The 18,367-nt window shown below is 35.2% G+C and overlaps 1 protein-coding gene across 1 annotated transcript; it reads right to left on the bottom strand.

Moving 5' to 3' along the window:
- Window positions 1-453: 453 nt before the first annotated feature.
- Window positions 454-17,910, bottom strand: LOC110664208 (uncharacterized zinc finger CCHC domain-containing protein At4g19190). The gene is made up of 7 exons (XM_021823789.2): window positions 17,576-17,910; window positions 17,428-17,490; window positions 17,116-17,270; window positions 16,840-16,965; window positions 3,058-3,259; window positions 1,463-1,577; window positions 454-1,373 (listed from the first exon to the last, which is right to left on the bottom strand). Exons 1-7 carry the CDS (start codon window positions 17,795-17,797, stop codon window positions 766-768), a joined length of 1,491 nt encoding a protein of 496 aa, XP_021679481.2. The 5' UTR covers window positions 17,798-17,910; the 3' UTR covers window positions 454-765.
- Window positions 17,911-18,367: the final 457 nt, after the last annotated feature.

Below are 18,367 nucleotides of genomic sequence, written 5' to 3'. Positions count from 1 at the left end.
AATTGGATATGTAAATATTAAAAATAAAGTATTAAATGAAAATATTATAGTTATATGTTATAAGTTTTAATGATTAAATTTTTAAAAATATTAAAACTAATTTTAATAAAAAGCAAAGTATTAATTTTTTTTTAATCAATTATGTTAAATTTATAATTTTAAAAAATAAAATAAAAAATTACATTAAATGACTATTGATTTGTAATTTGACTTATTTTATAAAAGTGATTAAAAAATCTAATTTTATTAAAAAATTAAATTGTATATGTAAATATTTAAAATAAAGAAAAAAATAGTTTTAACAAAAATAAAATACTAAAATTTAAATTAAATATAAAAAACTAATTTTTATTAAATTTGTGCATAGCATGCTCTTTTTGACCTTTCCTTCACGCGAATTTATATCATGCGCGGTTCATAGGTGACACGGTTAAAATTATTTGTTGTTCCATGAGTGATCAATACTGTAATATTGTGGGTATTTAAGCTTAATAGACTTCCCTAGCGGGACAAAGATTCTATTTATTACATTGTATTGACTCGACTAAATATGATGCTCCTTAATTTGAATGCTCCTAACCACCATATGATACAGATTGACAAAAGTGAACCTAATTGTACAAAACAAAGCATTGACATTGAGCATTCTGATACATTAGAATAACTTCACAAGATGTGGACTACAGGCTTCTTTAAAGTTTGCTCTTCCTGTACTTTCAATGGAAAGGTAAGACACCTGCAAACTCGATTTGACGAAAAACGAGATTAATGATGATGACGATTGTGAGGACGGTGTTTACCTTTGTGATGACCATCAAAATCAAAATTATCATATGAATGTTGGTAAGATTGCCTCTGCTTCTTTTCAATTTTGTGATGCCTATCAAGGGGAGAATGTTCAAATGAAGATTGATGCTTCATCTTTGGGTTCTTACTTCTGTGATGCTCATCAGAATCAGATTCTTCAGACAAATTAGAATGCTTTTGCGTGCTCTTTTTACTTCTATGATGCCTGTCGCGGCCATCAGAATCAGAAGAATAAGAATGTTTATAACTGCTCCTTTTACTCCTCTTATGCCTGTCCCCATCAGAATTTTTAGATGAATTAGAATGTTTTTGTCTGCTCTTCTTGGAATGCCCATCAAAGTTCAAATCATCAAATGAAGGTGATTCAGTATGGTTCAGCTTCTTCTTGGACTTCTTTGATCTCCTCTCTCTATCATCAGAAGGTGAAGGCAACCCACTTTCTTCAGGAGCCCTAAATTCTCTACTTGGTGATGAATCCCTCTTGTGTTTACACTTTTTTGACTTCTTTCTAGATTTCTTTGGGGAAAAGTTGGTCAGCAACTCTGGGATATCACCACTGAGAAACCCTACAAAATGGATTTGAAGAATAGTTAAGAACATAATAGTCCAAAATCATACGAAAATCAAAATTCATGCTAGAGGAAAAAGCACATACCTCCATATTCATCAAATATATCCTCAGCAACAATTTGCTGATTGGGATCATCTAGATTGAAACCGCCACGAGGAGGACTCATTCCTGGTTTTTGCTTCAACTCCCACTTTAATGGCTATGAGAAGTTTAAAAAGAAAAACAACTTCAAATGAGACACTGGATATGTTTGTCAAGCAAGTTGCACAAAAGAAACTGTCGTCACATAAACTAAGTCTAAGCAAATAATAGCCAGATGCCACTAATCCCACTTTAAAAGACAGCTACAGAAAGTAAGCAAAAATTACTTGCATTTTGTGCAAAGCAATGGAGTTTGTTTGTCCAAAAATTTTATGACACTCATAGGCAATTGAACAGGCACCCATCCCTAAGGACTTCATAACTTTGTGTGGTAATCCACTCAATAACCACCAGAGACAGAGAGGAGAAAAGAAGAAGATTGTTCCCTGAATAACTTATGACTATTGCTGGGCTAGGAAGAGATCCAAATAACTTAAGGCACAGATATTTGTTTCTTTGAAAAGTTCTAGAGACTTCCTCAACTGCTCCTCAATCTTCACAATGGTTTATTTTCATACATAACAACTATGTATGCAAATTCACACAAGGGAGTACCAACCGTTAAGATAATAAAATCCATTCTTGGATGCTCACTTGTAAGCTTGAGCTTTTAGATTGAGTGGTTTCCACGCAACGTATCAGAGCCTCTCTAACTAAAAGTCTAGAGCTCCTTGGTTTGTGATTGTGCATGCTATAAGCCCAGCAGACTCCCATAAGCAGACAGGTTAAGATGATAAAACGTATTTTAGACCCTCACTTACAAGTTTGAGCTTTTAGGCTCTATGATTTCTTGACACCAACATCAAATGTGCGTGGAAGTTGCAAAAAATAGAAAATGGACATCAGAATATTATAGCTCTTTATTCTCCAATCAATTCAAATTTATAATCATTTTTTTTCCAAATATGGCATCAAAATCCAAATATTAATTAAAAAATCTTTTGATTGCAACTCAAAACATTAAATAGATAACTGAATTAGGTGAAGGTCTATAATTAAATTTAAATTATGTAAATATGTTATTATTAATTTCTAAAGCTATATGGACCTAACCCTCCCTTTTAGGATAGGTACATAGGCAGAGCTTCGAGTGTGGTCTAAATTAAGCAATTTGTGCATTATACTAGCATTATTTAAACATTTTCAGAGTCCTAGTAGAATTATACACCTTTTTTTTTTGTCAAAAGAAATTATACAACTTGTTAGCATTATAATAACGTTTGGCCAAGTAGAAAAATAAATATATATTATACTATCATTATTTAGTTTGAAATTCTTGTTTTCTTTCATGGGATATGTATGCTTAGTAAAATGGGATGTTTTAAAAGAAATAAAAAGTGAAAGTATATATATGTTTTTTAGATTTTCTGCTATCAGAATTAGGGAACTATAATAGGAATTTCAGATAGTGTTTTTAGTTAAATCTATTCCCAGTAAAGGATGGGTATGACACTTTTTGGTATGAAATTGTAATATCAAACTTTGACTTTGATATCAATCACTAGATTTCAACACATCCAACTAGAAATAATACTAACCTCAGCAGGATCCATGTGAGCCATGATGGCAGTCAAGGGATCATCTCTTTTTAATCGACTCTCTTCATTAGGCATTATAGCATCTTTCAATGGACATTCACGATCACCACTTTGGTGACCATAATTGCCACATCTTATACATTTCACATTGCGTACTTCAATACCAAATGGCTTCACCCTTGCAGGAACACCTGTCTCCATCCTGTATGATGTCACCATTTGTAAAATGTGAACAAGGGCTAACAACCACATGGGAGCATTTCATGAATGCAAATGATAACACTTGTACCAAAAACACAACTCCAAGTTACTATAACTCAAGAAGAGCACCAATTCATAATATCATCATTTTGACCATTCCAGGGGAGTATAAAGCAGAAATAAGATAAAGGTTCATGAACAAAAAATTTTCAGGTCCTATTTTTTATTTGGGCGCTGAGAACACGTTTTACTATAAACCATGAATTCATTGAAATCCAGTCTTGATATCCAATTCTCAAAGAATTCAAAACCTTAGGGAACTAAATGTCCCAGCTCAAAGCAGCGGCTACAGTATCATATATTCAATCAACTTATGTACTAGTGTCATCACCTCTATTTTGACTACAGCTGCTACTATCACCTCCACAAAAGCCCCCATGCCTCCACCAAATACAAATTTTGATATTATTAAATTTTAGAAGGATTCAAACAAAAGAAATTTGAGTTGATTCCAATACTTTAAAATCTTTGATTTGAAGTCATAAGACATCATAGTTATCAAGAATTCAAATGCAGAACAAAAGATCAGGACTTTGATATTATCTGTGAATTCATTTAAATTCCCTCAAGCAAAATGTTTTTGCTTTTAAGGTAACACAACCTCAAAACAATATGTATAATTTGCAACTTTAATGTTGGCTTTATTATGTAATTAGAAAGTAAAAAGATAAAGAATTAACATGTTATTTTGCAGGCAGGGCGGGTTGAGGGTTACTCCTTTTATTTTCATCTGTCCCATCTTCATGATGCAGCTTTTGTCTCTCTCCCCATAGGCACAACCTAAAGTCCTGATCGTGATCAAAGCACATCTCAAACAGAAGGACCTCCTTACAACTATTATTCTTCTGCGAGCCATTCTAGTATGGGGAAATTTAATAATTTTACATTTTTGAAGGATCATTTAGCAATTTTCTATATTTTTTTCTCTATGAAGGGTGGTACTTTATAGAAGCATGTTTTATTTTATTGAATTTAAGTATTTTCAGTGTGAGAACATAGGGTTTTACATCAATGACTCTTGTCATCTTTTATATTCCAAATTTTAAAATTTCCAATGGTATGGTAAAAAGGAACCTACAAATAAAAATTTAATTTGTCATGTGGAAAAAGAAAGTGTGAAGGCATCCTTTCTTATAAGAGGGTTAATGAAGAAGTGCCAAGAAGAAAGATGAAACCTTCATATGGTGTTTTATTGATCTAGAAATCCACTGTGGCACCAGAAACAAAGGTGTGATTCATAGTTCTTGATTGAGAAGATTGCTATTTGTTGCTTTATTTTATTTTCCATTAAGGCAAACCTTAGCTATGTTTGAGACATAATTCACCATTTACTAATGAGGGATTTATGAATTCTTAATTCTTGAGAATAAAAGAGTTGTGCATCATACTGTAACACCTAAAACCCATGAGAGAATGGAATATTGGATTTATATGGAATATCACCTAAATCACCCCATATATTTTCTCAAGAAGTATGGTTTCAATCCTTGATTCAAATAGGAGTGTTAGTGAGACATGGAACTGTGACATAATATTAGGCATTGATGTGAAGAGTGTACCATCCATGTAGCCAAATGCCCTCACTAATCAAGCACTTTGGAACAATTATTAGGAACACACTCTGCAACTAAAGTAATAGCCCATCTTGCTTACAAAAAAAATTCTAAGAGATATCTATTGGATATAAAAAATAAGTTAAAAGGTATGCATGAAAAAACACTAGTATAAGGACATATGAGAATAATATGTTGAAGTACATATAATAGTCACTTATGCAACCTATCTAACTTGAACCTCTATCTTTTTGCTTTAATCATGAATCAAATGGCATTTGACAAAGCATAGAGTCATAGATGAAAGTACATCTCTTGGTGCATGCCTTTGCTGATAACATAATTTATACTTACGAAAACCAAACTAGGTTTGATTAGAAGTTGAAGCCATGGAGAAACGCCCTAGAGTCTAAATGTGTTTCTGATTGAAGCTAAGCCAAACAAATTGCTTAAGTTAATGTCTTTTTGTAACTGATAGGCATCCAATGGAAGTAGCTATGTCAAAATCAAACCCTCTCTCAATATAGTTATTAAAGGCACACCATAACCTAGGGCCAATGCCTATACTAGGATAAGGTGGGATAACTTCACAGAGGGAAATGCTTCATAAGCCTAAGAGCATGCTTATTATGAGGCACAAGGTTTGAAAAAGGCACATATTACGATCCCATTGCAAGGGAACTTATGTCCCATATATTTCAATATGGGGCATATATGGACTTGGGCTTTCCAATCTTAACAACTAGCTTTTGGAGCGTGATTCTCCTAAGTTCGTATCAATGATATCAGAGCCATCAACTATGCCTCTCAGTTGCAATCGTGCGGCACAGGTGGTGACACTGGAGTGGCAATGTTCGCCCAGAGCTAGATAAAGCTAGCGCAAAGCTAGCTTGTGTGAACACCAGGGCTGCGGAGCATGGTCAAATAGTACAATCCCATTAGAAGATTGTTAAAGATCAGATCTGAATTAATCTCAGAAATAGAGATTAAAGCAGAATTATAGAAGATTGGGTGAGAAGAGAATAGAGATTGGATGAGAAGAGAATAAAAAAATATTGAAGAGAGAAAATATTTCTGTTATTGATTCTTTAATGAATGAATACAGGAAAAGACTTCTCTTTTATGCAAGAGAAGTGTAACTGCTTGTACAATAGAGTAGTGTAACTGCCTCTAACAAACAACAGAAAAGTCAATCACTAAAGTATCTTTTCCCTCCAAAAATCTCAGCTACTCAACTCTCACTACTTATTACTATTCTTCTTCCTCTTCCTATAATATGTAACAATACCCCACCCCCCACCCAAAAAAAAAAAAAAAAAAAAACAGTATCTTCTTGTCCCCAAGAAGATTGAAACTCAGGAAATTGAGAAAGAATAAAGGTATCTTTTCCCTTATTACAATAGAGTAGTGTAACTGCTTGTACAATAGAGTAGTGTAACTGCCTCTAACAAACAACAGAAAAGTCAATCACTAAAGTATCTTTTCCCTCCAAAAATCTCAGCTACTCAACTCTCACTACTTATTACTATTCTTCTTCCTCTTCCTATAATATGTAACAATACCCCACCCCCACCAAAAAAAAAAAAAAAAAAAAAAACAGTATCTTCTTGTCCCCAAGAAGATTGAAACTCAGGAAATTGAGAAAGAATAAAGGTTTGATCCTCCCAGGTATCTTCTTCTTCAAGTAAATTCATCCACTTGATAAGTCCTTGAAGAACTTGCTGATCATGCCTGGTAATTATTCTAATATGCAAAACTTTTTCTGGAGCCGCTATCACTGTATCATCCTGGAAAAGAGGTAGATCCTGAACAATAACAGTATTGTCTCCAACCTTTTTCTTTAATAACGAAACATGGAACAAAAGATGTACAGTGGAATTAGGGGGTAGTTTTAGTTTGTAAGCCACAGTACCAACTTTAGCTTCCACCTGAAAAGGCCCATAATACCTTGCTGCCAGCTTGAAGTTTTTCCTTAAGGCTATAGAACTCTGCTTGTAGGGTTGTAATTTAAGATACACCCAATCCCCCACTTCAAAAATTCTTTCAGACCTCTTTTTATTAGCATATTACTTCATTCTATTCTGCACTGCTAGCAAGTTATCTCTAATAAGCTGAGACATATGTTGTCTATCTTGCACAAAATCAGTCACTGCACCTACTAAAGCATTCTCAAGAGGTAGAAAAGTCAATGGAACTGGCTTGTAACCATATAAAGCTTCAAATGGAGACAGCTTCAAGGCACTATGATAGCTAGTGTTATACCACCATTCAGCTAAAGGAAGCCATTTAACCCATGAATGATGTGCTTGATAACAAAGACACCTCAAATACCCTTCCATACTCTGATTTAATCTCTCAGATTGGCCATCTGACTGAGGGTGATAGGTTGTACTATAAACAAGCTTAGTCTCCATCATTTTAAACAAATCTTTCCAGAATAAACTTGTAAAAATCTATGAATCAATTGTGAACATAAAGTTGTAAACATCCCCTTCATAGTTATGAATCAATTGTGCCATCCAAGTAGGCTACAATGAAGAGTGTAAAGCATAAAGTTGACCATCCACAGCAGGTTTCCCTGATAAGGCATCAGCAACTTTGTTTTCAACCCCCTTTCTATATATAATTTTATATTGCAACCCCAATAATTTTGAAACACCCTTCAATTGCAAATTAGTGTGCAACCTTTGCTCCAATAAATGTTTGATACTCTCATGGTCAATCTTAACAAAGAATGGCCCTTGCTCTAGGTAATGTCTCCATTTAGAGACAGCAAAGGTAATGGCTAGCAGCTCTCTCTCATAGACTGACAGTGCTTTAGTTCTTGGGCCAAAAGCCTTAGAGATAAAGGCTATAGGATGTCCATTCTGCTGCAAAACTGCCCCCATACCTGTCCCACTAGCATCAGTTTCAACAATGAAGGTTTATTGAAATCTGGAAGTGCTAGAACTGGAGCTTGAGAATGGCTATTCTAAGATGATCAAATACTCTTTGAGCCGTCTCACCCCACTGAAAAGCATCTTTCTTAAGCATGTCAGTGAGTGGTTTACTGATAATACCATAGTGTTGAACAAATTTTCTGTAATACCCAATTAATCCCAAAAAACTCCTCAACTCTTTGACTGAAGTTGGTATTGGCCAAGACAAAACAGCTTTAATCTTGGTAGGGTCTGTTGCTACCCCTTCCCTTGATATAATATGGCCTAAATAATCAATTTCAGCCTTGCTAAATGAACATTTACTTAGTTTTGCAAACAATTGTTGCTGCTGCAAAACTTGAAAGACTAATTTCAAATGGTGTAAATATTGTTCCCAAGATGAGCTATAGATCAAAATATCATCAAAAAACACTAATATAAACTTCCTCAAATAAGGCTGGAAGATGTGATTCATGAGCGCTTGAAATGTTGCAGGGGCATCTGTTAGCCCAAAGGGCATGACAATAAATTCATAATGCCCATGATGTGTTCTAAAAGTTGTTTTGTAAATATCAGAAGGATTCATCCTAATCTGATGGTATCCAGCTTTTAAATCAATATTAGAAAAAATTGAAGCACCATGAAGCCCATCTAGAAGATCATCTATAATAGGAATTGGGAACTTGTCTTTAATAGTAAGATCATTCAACTTCCTGTAGTCAATGCAAAATCTCCAAGAGCCATCTTTCTTCTTGACAAGTAGTACTGGAGAAGAATATGGACTGGTGCTAGGTTAAATGACCTCATTTTGTAACATTTCATCCACAAGTTTCTCTATTTCTGTCTTCTGAAAATGTGGGTACCTATAAGGCCAGATATTGACAGGTAATGCTGAAGGTACCAAGGGAATTGAATGGTTGTGACTTCTGAAAGGTGGCAGGCCTTTTGGATCCTCAAAAATCCCATGATACTCATCCAATAATGACTGCAATTCAACTAAATAAGGACTTGAGGGTGCTGCAGTACCTTGAAATGCAACAGAATTACTTGAGGATGCTGCAGTATTTAGAATTACTGAAGGATGTGACTCAGAAACTTGTATACAAAACAAGGGTGTTTGAAAATCCTTCCCCTGTTTGTGTAAAAGCTGTTGACAACTCATACAATTCAGTAGCTTAGAGTGAGAACCCAAATCACCAATTCCCTGCAAAGTTACTGACTTCCCATCCTTCTTAAAACTGATTTTTGAATTCTGAAAATCAAACAGAATGGGATTACATGTTTTCATCCAGTCAACTCCCAAAATCATATCAAAACTTCCCATTTCCAACAACCTCAAGTCAAAATTGAAAGAGTATTGCTGAATCTTCCAGCTAAATGCAAGGCACACACTATTGCTTGCAATTTTTCTGCCATCTGCTACTGTAACAGATATTGCAAGGACTTTCACCAATGGGATCTTCAATTCACTTGCTACTTTGGCATCCAAAAAAATTGTGAGTACTAACACTGTCTACCAGAATCAGTAGCTCCCTATTTTGATGCCTTCCAATGACCCTTATAGTTTCAGCTCCTTGAATTCCCTCAATAGCATGGACTGACAGAGTTACTGCCTCTGCACTATCAGGTATATCCCCTTCCAATACATCATGCCATTCCTCCTCTCCTTCCTCTAGTCCTTGCAATTGAAAAACTTCTCCTTCTTTTTCAGACATTTGCAAGGGCATTAATGTTTTTTGCTTGCATTGATGGCCAGGGAAATTTTTTTCTCCACATTTAAAGCAAGGTTTGGGCTGTCTGATGGAGTTAGAAGCATTGGAGCTGGTAAAATTGGGTTTAATAGCTGGTTGGTTGACAGAAGATTGACTAGTTGTAGGTAAAGTTTTCTGTGCATACTGATTTTGATTGGTGAAATTAGGCTGTTTCAGATGGAAATTTTGTTCTGCATTAAGTGGTTTAGGGGCATAAGGATACTCAACTCAACTCAACTCAACTAAGCCTTTATCCCAAAAATTTTGGGTCGACTATATGGATTCGCTTTCTCCACTCTAAACGATTTTGGGTTAAATCCTCAGAAATGTGTAATGCTTTTAGGTCATATTGTACTACTCTCCTCCAAGTCAATTTAGGTCTACCCCTTTTTTTCTTTCTATCCTCTAACCTAATGTGCTCTACTTGTCTAACTGGAGCCTCCGTATTTCTACGCTTCACATGACCAAACCACTTCAATCTCCCTTCTCTCAACTTATCTTCAATTGGCACTACTCCTACCTTTTTTCTAATACTCTCATTACGGACTTTATCTAGTCTAGTATGGCCACTCATCCACCTTAACATTCTCATTTCTGCAACTCTTATCTTAGACGCATACGACTCTTTTAGTGCCCAACACTCACTACCATATAACATAGCCGGTCGTATGGCTGTACGGTAAAATTTTCTTTTCAACTTATTGGGAATCTTACGATCACATAAAACTCCCGTGGCACGTCTCCACTTCAACCATCCGGCTTTAATCCTATGACTAGCATCTTCCTCACATCCCCCATCTACTTGAAGGACTGAGCCTAGATATTTAAAGTGATTACTTTGGGACAGTACCACTCCATTCAAACTAACTCCTTCCCTATCACCAGTTTGGCCTTCACTGAACTTGCAATGCATGTATTCTGTCTTCGTTCTATTTAACTTAAAACCCTTGACTCTAGAGCACTTCTCCAAAGCTCTAGCTTTCTATTGACTCCTTCTCGTGTCTCATCTATCAGAACAATATCGTCTGCAAACATCATGCACCAAGGAATACTCTCTTGTATATGTTTCGTTAATTCATCTAAAACTAATGTAAAAAGGTACGGGCTTATGGCTGATCCTTGGTGTAATCCAATTGAGATCGGAAAATCTCGTGTCTCCTCCCACCGTGCGCACAATAGTAGTTGCTCCTTCATACATATCTTTCAACACTTGTATGTACCTAATAGATACCCTCTTTTGTTCTAACACATTCCATAAGACATCTCTTGGAACACTATTATAAGCCTTCTCCAAATCAATAAAAACCATGTGCAGATCTTTCTTCACATCTCTATATTTCTCCATCAAGCTTCTAATGAGAAAAATCGCTTCCATAGTTGAACGACCGGGCATGAAACCAAATTGATTGAGAGAGATAGAAGTATCATGACGTAGTCGATGCTCCACAACTCTCTCCCACAACTTCATAGTATAGCTCATGAATTTAATTCCCCTATAGTTTGAGCAACTCTGTATGTCTCCCTTATTTTTAAAAATAGGTACTAAGATACTCCTCCTCCATTCATCAGGCATTTTCTTTGAGTTTAGAATTTTATTAAATAATTTAGTTAACCATGCCACTCCCATATCTCCCAAACACTTCCACACTTCAATTGGTATTTCATCAGGTCCACAGGCTTTACCCACTTTCATTCTCTTAAGTGCTTCCTTTACTTCTAAAGATCTAATCCTTCTAGTACAATTCACATTCTTTTCTGTTGTTCTATAATCTATATTCACGCTATTACCATTTTGACTATTATTAAAGAGATCATTAAAATAATTTCTCCATTTTTTTTTAATGTCATCATCTTTCACCAACACTTTTCCTTCTTTATCCTTAATGCACCTAACTTGATTGAGATCTTGACATTTCCTTTCTCTCCTCCTTGCTAATCTATAAATATCTTTCTCCCCTTCTTTAGTTCCAAGTTTCTCATATAACTTTTTAAAGGCATATGCTCTTGCTTGACTAACTGCCTTTTTTGCCTCTTTCTTTGCTATCTTGTACTGTTCATATGCCTCATTATTATCACATTTAGGTAATTTCTTATACCATTCCCTTTTTCTCTTCACTGTCTTTTGTACTTCCTCATTCCACCACCATCTCTCTTATGAGGGTGATCCATGTCCTTTAGACTCTCCAAGTACTTTTCTAGCTATTTCTCTAATCTTTGATGCCATCTGTATCCACATATCATTGGCCTCCATATCCAGCTTCCATACTTCAGACTCGAGAAGCTCATTTTTGAACTTCACTCACTTTACTCCTTTGAACTCCCACCACTTTGTTCGAGCTACACTATTTCTTCTGACCTTACTTGAATTATTCCTAAACTTGACATCCAAGACCACCAACCGATGTTGACTCGTTAAAGCCTCTTCTGGAATGGCCTTGCAATCCTTGCATAGAGCTCTATTTGTCTTCCTGGTTAAGAGGAAGTCGATTTGGCTTCTATGTTGCCCACTTTTGAAAGTTACTAAATGTGACTCTCTTTTTATAAAGTAGGTATTTGCTAGCATTAGGTCGTATGCCATAGCAAAATCCAGGATGCTTTTTCCCTCCTCATTTTGACTTCCAAAACCAAAACCTCCATGAACATTCTCATAACCTTGTCTATCACTTCCTCCATGTCCATTCAAATCTCCACCAATGAAAACATTCTCTTCATTCGGTATGCTTTGCATTAAATCATCCATGTCTTCCCAAAACCTTTGTTTACTCTCACTGTCTAGTCCTATTTGTGGGGCATAAGCACTAACTATATTTATTGTTTCTCCTTCTAGTACTAGCTTTACTAGTATAATTCTATCTCCTACTCTTTTCACAGCTATTACTACGTCTTTCAATGTCTTGTTTACGATTATGCCCACTCCGTTCTTATTTCTCTCCTTTCCGGTAAACCACAGTTTGTACCCTGAATTACCCACTTCCTTACTTTTCTCTCCTACCTATTTAGTCTCCTGAATGCAAGCAATATTCACTCTTCTCCTTTCCAAGGTATCCACAAGCTCCATTAATTTTCCTGTAAGTGATCCAACATTCCAAGTATCAACCCTGATCCTCCTCATAACCTGCTCCTTTCTAATTGATCTCTTTCTATGATATCTTCTATTGTTTTCTATGTCTATCTTGTGTTCTGTTCCACTATCTGTTCTACCATCTGTCCTATGGACTAACTTCTTTACCCACATCCGTCTATGATGTGGGAACCCTTGCTCACTTAACACCACACCCGGGTGCCGGCATGGCGCGTCGCTTTCGGTGAACACCCTATACCCTTACATATTTCTCACTACACCCGGGCTCCGATGTAGCGCGTCGTTAGTAGAGAACGCCCCAACGTTTATATCATTTGAATCCATATCATAAGGTGTGACGAAATTTTTACGCTGGTTGTCACCTACCGCAACCCTCCTCCTTTATCCGGGCTTGGGACCGGCTAAGCGCAAACTACTTAGACGGAGTTCTTAGGGGCATAAGGATATTGTTGAGAATTTTGAACAATTCTGTGGGTAGTAGATAATGAAGATAGAGAGTTATTAGGTCTATAATTGCTTTGGTAAGGTCTGGAATAGGCATTAGGTTATCTGGTATTATTCAAAAGCTGCTCTTGCAATCTTGCAGTTTCAATAGCTTGCGAAAGAGTTGTTGGTTTGAATATTTTGACCATAGGTCGAATATCATCCCTCAATCCACTTACAAAGCTGGACAGAAAATAGGTTTCTTCTAAATGAGGCATTTCCCTTTCCAATCTAATTCTAATGTCTTCAAATTTGTCCTGATACTCTTCAAGAGTACCTTCTTGCCTCATTCTCATAAATTCTTCAATTATATCCCCCAATCCTTCATCTCCAAATCTACCACACAACTCTTTTTCAAAATCTTCCCAAGAATGTCCTCCATCCCCCTTAATCCAGTTATGGTACCACGAATCAGCCCTATCCACCAAAAATAAACTTGCTATTCCCACCTTTTGATCCTTAGGAACATCATACACTTCAAAGTATTTAATACATTTCCTAAGCCAAACCCTAGGTTCTTTACCATCAAAAGTAATCAACTTAACTTTGGGCAAAAATCTAGACATACCTTCAACTTCAGTTGTAGATCCAGCACTATTAGCCCCTCTCTGACCTGTAGTAATGTTCTCCCTTGGCACAGGAAGAATTCCCCTTCCTCCAAGAGTAGCCATAGAAGTACCAGCCTCCTCATTGCCTCCATGCTGGTTTCCTTTGGCCTTATCAGCCAAATTTGCACCAAACAAGGATCGGAACTCCTCCAAGATAATTTCCCTAGTATCAATTGCAGATTGCTTGATTTCCTCCCTCAATTCTATTGCAGATTGCTTAATTTCCCCACGCAATTCCTCCTTATTCTTCTTAAAATCCTCCTGTAAAACCCTAACTTGTTCCTCCAACTCTAAAACCCTAGATTCTTGAGTAATTGTTCCAAATCTAGTCATCTTGCGACACTCCAAATCTGAAATTGGCTGGTTCCCTCATGCTACAAGCTTTGATACCAAATTGTTAAAGATCATATCTGAATTAATCTCAGAAATAGAGATTAAAGCAGAATTATAGAAGATTGGGTGAGAAGAGAATAGAGATTGGATGAGAAGAGAATAGAAAAATATTGAAGAAGAGAGAAAATATTTCTGTTATTGATTCTTGAATGAATGAATACAGAAAAAGACTTCCCTTTTATACAAGAGAAGTGTAACTGCTTGTACAACAGAAAAGTCAATTACTAAAGTATCTTTTCCCTCCAAAAATCTTAGCTACCCAACTCTCACTACTTATTACTATTCTTCTTCCTCTTCCTATAATATGTAACAAAGGAAAACTTGTGTCCCACATTGCAAGTATTACATTTCAATATGGGAAATATATGGACTTAGGATCTCCAACCTTAACAGCTAGTTTTTGGGGTGTGTTTATCCTAAGTTAACATCAACATCTCACAAGACTCCACTGCCTTCTAGATCCCTAATCCCTCAATAGTAAGTTTGCAGTTTCCTGATCTACCAAAATTCAACGTCAATGCACAAGAAAATTATTGGAAATGTCATAGTTGTCATCAAAATGTTGTTGAAATCTGATCACACCAGCTCACCTAGAATAACCTACCACCGATAGTCCTTTCTATCATTCAAGTGCCTTAAATCTCTCTTAGACCATAACAACACTAAAATATCCATTAACTTGTTCTAGAATAGGCTTCACAAAACATAATAGAATTTTAAAAAACAAGAAAAAAGCATGCAAATGCTTCTAGTGCATTTGTAGCCCAATTTGAAGGGCACAAAGTTTCCTACTGTCCAATAAAAAAAAAAAATAAAATAAAAAGTGAAGCTAACTCTATTATGTGAAAAATGTATAGAAGGCATTGTGAACGGTAATGCATGAACATTGAATAAAAGGTTTCTGGCTCCATAGGCATCACACCTACGGCTAAACTGCATCATGCAACTCAAAGCATAACTACAGGAATTACTTGTTGGTAAAAACTAAGGAAATAACATTACAAACATAGGTATCTATAGCTATGTTACTCAGACTCGGGTACGGGTGTTAGAAATGGGTACATATCCATGCATCAGACTTGAGAACTTTCTAACAAGAAAATATGAGGATATGTATCTAAATTTAGACACGGGGCTTTAGATACGTTATGCAGGCCAAAAGGGTTGAAGTAATCTATCCAAAAATGACCAGCCACAATTAAAATTGTGATTTGCAACCATTATTCTCAACATATTAATACTTTTTTAACTTGTCTTGTACCTATCCTTTAATTCAAAGTTGCATTCTCCTTTTAACTTGTTTTTTACCTATCATTTAATTCAATATGCTTTTCATCTTAAAAGATCTCCATCACTCAAATATCCAACTGCATGAATATGTGTCAGACGCATTCCATGTCGTGTCCCATGTCATATCGTGTCGTGTCAACATAGGTACAGCAGGGAAAAATGAAGAGTCAAAGTCTCAGAGATCTATAGAATCAAAACTAATCCTAAATCTTAAAGAAATTGGACTCCAAAATTGGTCCCTATCCTCTAAGAATTTGGAATCCAAAAGAAAACTAAAAGAACTACTATCATCCTAAACCAATAAAGACTCAAACAAAGACTCTAAAATAAAAATGGGCTCCTAAATATATCTACAAAAACTTTCCAGCAATGCTGGAAATTACAAACTTGCTTCTGGGACCTAAAGTAATAGATTAGTTAGCAGCTAATTTATTTAAGTAGACATACAAATAAAGCTTTAGAAAGACTAGGAAGTACTCCATAATTTCTCCATAAACCTATATTAAAACTGAACCATAATCCTAAGCTTATTGAGCATTTGAATTTGAATTTCTTGAATTCCTTGTCTGCATCATCGCACCTTATTACACTTTGACACCTTTAATAATTATGAAGTAGACATGAGGGCTATTTCAATTACTATGAAAATAGACATGAATTTGGACTCCAAAACTAGTCTTTGTCCTCTAAGAATTTGGACTCGCGAAGAAAATTAAAAGAAATACTATTAACCTTAACCAACAAAAGACTCAAATTAAGGCTCTAAAATAATAAATAAATAAATAGACTCCTAAAGACATTTGGACAAAATTTCCTTTCTTCACCACACGTGTATTGTGCAATAATTATAGAATTATTCAGTAAAAAATGTCCAAGATATAATCACCCATATAATTCAATTTTTGACAACAATAAATAATTTAGGATGGTGTGACTTTGTGATTTATGCAAAACACTGGCAGATAACCCACAGAGCACAGAACAAGACCACATTGCAAACACCTCCACATGACATAGCAAAAAATACTAAACCTAGAATATTTTATTCTATTTTTGAGCAAAGGAACCAAAATAAGCCATTACGCAAATTGTCATGCAATATCCATGCCCTTTAATAAATCACAACTCCTTCAAGAATGGTCAATACAATATCTAAAAACTTTTAGCCCTAGTAAATTTTAGCAACACAATAGTTCCATTTCCTTCACTAACTATAAGAATTAAAGGAGCTATATATACATTACACTTATGCACCTTGATATTGTAACTTTATGGCTAAAAATTGCATTCATTGTGACTTTTTTTTTATCAAAATCATAGATAGGAAAAGGGATCAATCAAAGTTAAGATTTCAGTGCTTAATCTCTCTTTTCATGTAAAAGTTTGAAGCTTAAGAAATACCAAGTGTTTTAAACTGATAAATGCAGTCCATGTATAATTTACCGAGGAGCATTTTTGAGGACTTCAAACTCTTCTTCAGTTGGAACCGGACGACCAAAAACATCTTTAGGCCTTGGTTTCTTCTTTTCTTCTCCCAAGGGATCTCTGCTAGGAATTGATTCTAGAAGCCTATAAAGCCAACACTATAATCAATTAACTAGGAGTGCATAAGAAATTAGTCCTGAATATTATAAGTAAAAAAGGAACTTATTTCCAGTTTTGTCTTAGATTAAGGAGAACAAATGCAGAAAAGAATTATTAAAAAAACAATAATAATACATTGTAGAGGAGGCTCCCTCAGCATGTGGGTGCTGAGAAGGATTATCCTGTTCATCTCTTTTCCTCTCATCAGCAATCTCTGCAGCCTTGGCACTTTCAGCATTATAACCAGGTGGACGAACATACATGAAGCTAACAGCTTTCATCATCTCTATCTATTACATCAAGTTAGAACATCAACTTGGATTAATCAAATAAACAAAACATATAACTAATATAAAAAAAATTGCAACCCATTACAGAATTTGGCAGTGTGAGGGCAAGATTGCCAAATTCGTGAAAAGCCCATGAACAAGAATAAGGGAAAGAAACCTTTTCCTTCTCTTTCTTGGAAATAAGAGCTGTCTGGCGAAAGAATTCCTGCTCTTGAGCATACTGCAGCAGAATTAAATCTTAATTGAGAAATAAGAATATTACTAAACAGATAATGATGATTGAGTTGTGAAAGAGAGGAAGGTACCTCGCGGGCAACTTCTTCGGCGCGACGTTCGCGCTGGGCATGGGTCTGTTCGGCGATCCACTTGCGGCGTTGGTTAGGATAGGACAGGGGATGCCAAGGCTTCTGGTTGAGATAGGAATGGCTCCAAGCAGTACCAGCTTTGGTTTTGTAATCAACCTCACTACCATTCTTGTCATTGAATCTCTTGCTCAGCCTTATCCCTCCTCCTTCTTCTCCTTCCATTTTCTTCTTCTTCTTCTTCCTTCTTCTCCTCTTCCTTTGCAATCGCACTCTTGGATACTTGGATTTCAATAAAAGCCCTTTTATTTTGTTTTGGACTAGTAAGGAAAAAAAATGTTAAAATTAGGGTTTTTCCCATTTATGAAAAAGTTTTAATTTTAATAATGGTTAAATACATTATTTGACCATAATTTTTACAAGGAAAGTCAGTTACCTTGCCACCCTTTTAAAAAGTTGATTAAATAAAAAGTTAAACATTTAAGTCAAAATTTTATTCAAAATTTTTTATTTTTTTGTGAAATATTCAAATCTTTAAAATTTGTTACAATTGTATGTAAAGAGTGAAATTGAATTTAAAAGGTCAACTACAGACTATAATATAACACTTGAAGTTTTATTTGATTAATAAATAAAAATTTTAGATATAATTATAATTTAACGTAATCGTTTAGCATTTTTAATCTATTGATTAAACTTAGAAAATACATTTTATATTTATTTTTGAATGAAATTTTAGACTAAAAAGAATGTACATATTAATAAAAATATTTTTTAGTATAAAACTTCATTTAA

This window comes from Hevea brasiliensis, chromosome 18 (assembly GCF_030052815.1).
Source record: "Hevea brasiliensis isolate MT/VB/25A 57/8 chromosome 18, ASM3005281v1, whole genome shotgun sequence".
Taxonomy (NCBI): domain Eukaryota; kingdom Viridiplantae; phylum Streptophyta; class Magnoliopsida; order Malpighiales; family Euphorbiaceae; genus Hevea; species Hevea brasiliensis.
Note: the sequence above shows the minus strand (reverse complement) of the source record. Positions and strands in the feature narration are given on the sequence as shown.

Bases quoted from the DNA above. Each gene is read 5' to 3' on its own strand.
- LOC110664208 (XM_021823789.2), bottom strand. From the start codon at position 17,797: ATGGAAGGAGAAGAAGGAGGAGGGATAAGGCTGAGCAAGAGATTCAAT. The intron at 1,578-3,057 runs GTTAGTATTATT...AACTTCTCATAG, and splicing joins CTCACATGGATCCTGCTGAG to CCATTAAAGTGGGAGTTGAA. The intron at 1,374-1,462 runs GTATGTGCTTTT...TCCATTTTGTAG, and splicing joins TATATTTGATGAATATGGAG to GGTTTCTCAGTGGTGATATC.